At 29.3% G+C, this 4,425-nt stretch overlaps 2 protein-coding genes across 2 annotated transcripts; one reads left to right on the top strand and one right to left on the bottom strand.

Moving 5' to 3' along the window:
* Positions 1-41: 41 nt before the first annotated feature.
* LOC107882283 lies at positions 42-1,502 on the top strand. The gene is made up of 2 exons (XM_016800424.2): positions 42-380; positions 440-1,502. Exons 1-2 carry the CDS (start codon positions 171-173, stop codon positions 857-859), a joined length of 630 nt encoding a protein of 209 aa, XP_016655913.2. The 5' UTR covers positions 42-170; the 3' UTR covers positions 860-1,502.
* Positions 1,503-1,821: 319 nt separating this feature from the next.
* LOC103307716 (putative nuclease HARBI1) lies at positions 1,822-4,169 on the bottom strand. The gene is made up of 6 exons (XM_008179956.1): positions 3,930-4,169; positions 3,263-3,459; positions 2,816-2,966; positions 2,605-2,749; positions 2,169-2,313; positions 1,822-2,086 (listed from the first exon to the last, which is right to left on the bottom strand). The coding sequence occupies exons 1-6, from the start codon at positions 4,167-4,169 to the stop codon at positions 1,822-1,824; spliced, it is 1,143 nt and encodes a 380-aa protein (XP_008178178.1).
* Positions 4,170-4,425: the final 256 nt, after the last annotated feature.

Raw genomic sequence — 4,425 nt, 5'->3', positions numbered from 1 at the left:
ATAAGAACTAAAAACTTGATAGTGTGATATGGTTTAATGGTTTTACTCTATAGTCTATAGGCTGTTGTATACTTTTATGCCGTTTACTTTATGTTCATATTTTATAATATTGTTGGAACTCGGAGTTTGAAATATTGAATATTTTTTTAATATTTATATATCTTTACGCAATGTCGAAAGTCTCTACAGAAATTTCAGGCCGAGCAACCACCGACCAAATGATTGCTTTGAACGGTTTTTTAAAGGTCGATCCACAACTACTAAGTGGTAAGTTTAGTAGTACGTTCACCTTTAAGATTGCTCAAAAACGATGGGAAATTATTGCCGAATCATTAAATGCCATGCCCGGGGCTGTTAAAAGTTGGAACAAATGGCGTAAAGTGAGTGCTTACTTTAAAATGTAGTTGGTGTTTCAACAATCTTTTGTATTGTATTTCAGACATTTCAAGACAATCGTACTAAGACAAAATCAAAACATTCGATGATTCGTGCAGATATGAGGAAAACTGGTCTAAACACTCCTTGCTCTAGCCTTTCTGTGGTTGAAAATGATACGTTGGAGCTGATCAACCCAACTAGCATTTCTGGTCACACATCGAGCAACGCTTCTAAAGCTTATTTTGCGTTTGACGATGACTCTGATTTAGGGACACAACAACTTGATGACAATATTGTCACAGTTGATATGAGTGAAGTTTTGCTACAGGAAGAAAATTCCATTCCATTTGGTACCTCATCTCCTCTTCCAAATCCTAACATCAATTCCATTAATGATCCAATCAAAAGTATGTTCAAAATCAATTTTCCTGTAAGAGCTGTTGTTAGCTTAACCATTCAATTTTCCTTAAATTTCCTTTAACAGTTTCTTTTCTTATATTTCAAATATTTCACCATAAGTATTGCTTTATACATTTTAATACTACAAGTAATACAGTCAACTGTATTATTCAACTCAGTAGCGCAACCAGAATTTTTTTAAGGGGGGGGGGTCCATACTTATTTTATTATTTTAAATTAAATAAAAGAATAATTTATCTTTTATCGCCCATTATAGGTATGGCTCAAGGTGGGGGGTCTGGACCCGGGGACCACCCCCCTGGTTGCGCCACTGATTCAACTCAATATCATATATCTTGAGTAATATTAATTTTGTAATTTCTAAAATACTATGTCTTTTATAAAATATTTTATTATCTTATATTATGATTTAGTAGAAATGAATATGTTTTTTATTATAGAAACTACAACTTTAAAATCAAAAAGGGCATCAACAGAAAAAAGACTTGATGAGAGTAACGATGCTGCAACACGACTGGCTAATCTGGGGGAAAAAAAATTGGCTATGAAAGCTCAATACTATAAAGAAAAATTGGAATTAATGCAAAAAAAAAAATGACATTTTAAGCTGCATAGCAGACGCACTCGTCAATAAAAATATTTAATTTTTTTTTTTAATAACCTTAATATTCATTTAATAAATTCTTATAAGACATACGTACATATTTACCTACTACTATTTATTTTTATTTTTCATTTAAAAGAAACAGGTTTTGTATAAAAGTAATATTTCTTAAAATTATTATACATTAAAAACATTCATTTACATGTAGGAATAATATTAGTTTATAATTTCAAAATCTTAAAGAGTAATAAATTTAAAATGTTTTCAATGACTCAACATTTGTTTATAAAGTATTATTAATTAAGTAGTTTACATATATAGAGTAAGTATTGAAATTAACAATTTACTTGTTTATTTAAATCTATTTGTATTATTTAAACATACAATTATAATACAACTTTAAATATGCTTTTAGGTATCTAATGCCGTCTATTTCTATACAAATAATTTGCAACCACTGATCGTGTTTGTCTACCTAGCAACAAATCATTTCCTCCAAAATGCTGACCATTATTTTGGTGATTTGAATGTTGAATTATACCCATTTCTATATTTGTTGGGCCTTCTTCTACCGGCAGTTCAACATTATGTATTATACACATATTGTGTAATACTGTACATGCGTTTATAATTTTCGTGCATTTTTCAGGGTGGTAATGAAGAAATCTATGTTTTAAAAGACACCTAAATATATTATGTAATAGCATTAAGAGTAATATTACTATTTGTTGTTGCATTTAAATATTTTATTTATTTTAAGGCTTACCTAAATCTCATTTTTAGAACACCATTACATCTCTCTACTGCACTTCGCGTTGTCATTTGTATTTTGTTGTAATACTGCTCAACATCAGTTACTGGGTCATTAATAGGTGTTAGCAACCATGGTCTTAATGCATATCCAGAATCACCTTAGATTAACAATTGTTTTAATATGATGATTTATATTATTGCTATATGAATATATGAAAGTTGTTACAGATTAGTATCATTGATTATAAATTTTATTGTAAGTTCCAGCGCATTCCAAAACAGTGCAAAAAGTGTGGCATGTTGCATTGGTGTCTGTCCGGCTTAAGACAGTCATTTCCGTCAACATACTTTTATATTTAGTTTTAAATTCAAACCACAATATTCAGCAAATAAAAGATACACCTGAATCCTAATCAAAACTAAGTAATAAGCAGTTGAACGAAAAATACCTAATAAAAAATATCCTTGTTGGCCATTCCGATAAATTTGTTCCAATATTGGGAGTATATCACAGTTATTCCATATATATGAATCATTCGTTGATCCAGGGAACAGAGCATTTACATTCAAAATTCTAAGTTTAGAATCACATATCTTTGGAAAAATATTCACTTTATTATTATCACACACAATTATTCACTTTCTAAATGTATACTTAACCAATTGCACATTAATAGAGTGGTATCCTTTTCGGTTAACATAAATATATTCAGAATGAGCATTTAAAGGATCTTTAATTGGTGGCACAATTGCTACATGGGTACAATCAATACATCCAATACAACCCTGAATACCTGTAGTCTCATAAAATCTGAAATGTATATAAATATACTTGTACAAATTAATCATATTATTCTCAATACAAATTTCATAGAATGAGGTGTACAAAATTAATTGATTTTTCTATATTATATCTCATATGGCTTTTAAAAACAAATATTGCTATTTTTTAGAAATTATAAGATGACAATTTTATGGACCAATTTAAAATATAAAAATGCGAAATTAATTTTATAACTGAACCCTATTCTATGTGCTTCATTGTTTTGGCTATGAAAAAACAATTGTTCAAATGATTATTCAAATTTAATTTATAAAAGAGCTTACTCATTTCGAACTTTTCTAAGTTCTCTTAAGCTACTAGGAAATTTTACCCATTTCCCAAATACATCATCAGTATTTAATGCAGATGTGACTTCTTCAATGCAACGAGACACAGAACTTTGGGAAACTGAGGTAAATCTACTATTACCAACTGGAGTCTGGTAGCTACCAGTGGCAAAAAAGTTTAAGGCAACTAAAACCTGAAAAAAATATATAACTACTAACTAATTTATGAAATATGAATTTTCAATAGTATTATTAAGAGAATTTCAACACATATTTTATCGTCTTTTGAGCCCAATATAAAATACTGCCTGACAAAGAATCATAAGTGAAACTAGAGGGAGACCAAACTTACTCATAACCCTACCAAAAAAAATATTTCATCCTTGGTATAGGTAATATTGAGGTGGGGCTATAGACAAGGATAGCCCTCTCCATGATTTAGTGATATAGTGGCGCCACTGCAAAGAAGTGTCAAGATTTAAAACATTTAATTTTGGTAATAGGTAGTTAATTATTAAACTCAAAATGAACAAAACTCGATTCTTCTTTCTCTTAATAATTGCTTTAATATAATTATTTATGTAATAAGTAATCTACCTAAATACCTAATCTAATATTACATTAAACTACTACCATTCCTAAATTGTTAACAACTCGAACTTGCCTTTGTTGATACATCTAAATCTGAAGATCTTTTCGGTGACTTAAGAAAAGGACTAAGTTCTTGAATTAATGAATTAGCTAAATTTTTTGTAAGTCTATAGTTTTTAATAAATGCCGAATCTGTAAGTTCAAATGAGTTTATGATATTATTATTAACAGTTCTTGGGTTAGGTTGAAAATTAATTTGATTTTGCTGATTTTGGATTGCGAATAAATAAGCCATTTCGTCGTCATTCGCCATAGTTAATAAAGTAAAATATGTAATTAGTTTTAATAAAAAACGAATAATTCAATTTGTAAGACTTAGTTAAGTAATAAGTATTATAACCATTACGTACAATGTCGGATTAGCCGTTATCATAATTAAAAATACAATCAATGCACGACATCGTATACGACAACTCTTGGCGAGTGGTTAGACCCACACTTTTTAAAGTCGCATAACTTTTCATACGCCTTTAAGTCGTGCGAAATTCAAGAATAGACTATTTCAAATC

This window comes from Acyrthosiphon pisum, chromosome A1, assembly GCF_005508785.2.
Source record: "Acyrthosiphon pisum isolate AL4f chromosome A1, pea_aphid_22Mar2018_4r6ur, whole genome shotgun sequence".
NCBI lineage: Eukaryota > Metazoa > Arthropoda > Insecta > Hemiptera > Aphididae > Acyrthosiphon > Acyrthosiphon pisum.
The sequence above is the reverse complement of the archived record's forward strand: the minus strand, read 5'-3'. Positions and strand labels throughout refer to the sequence as shown.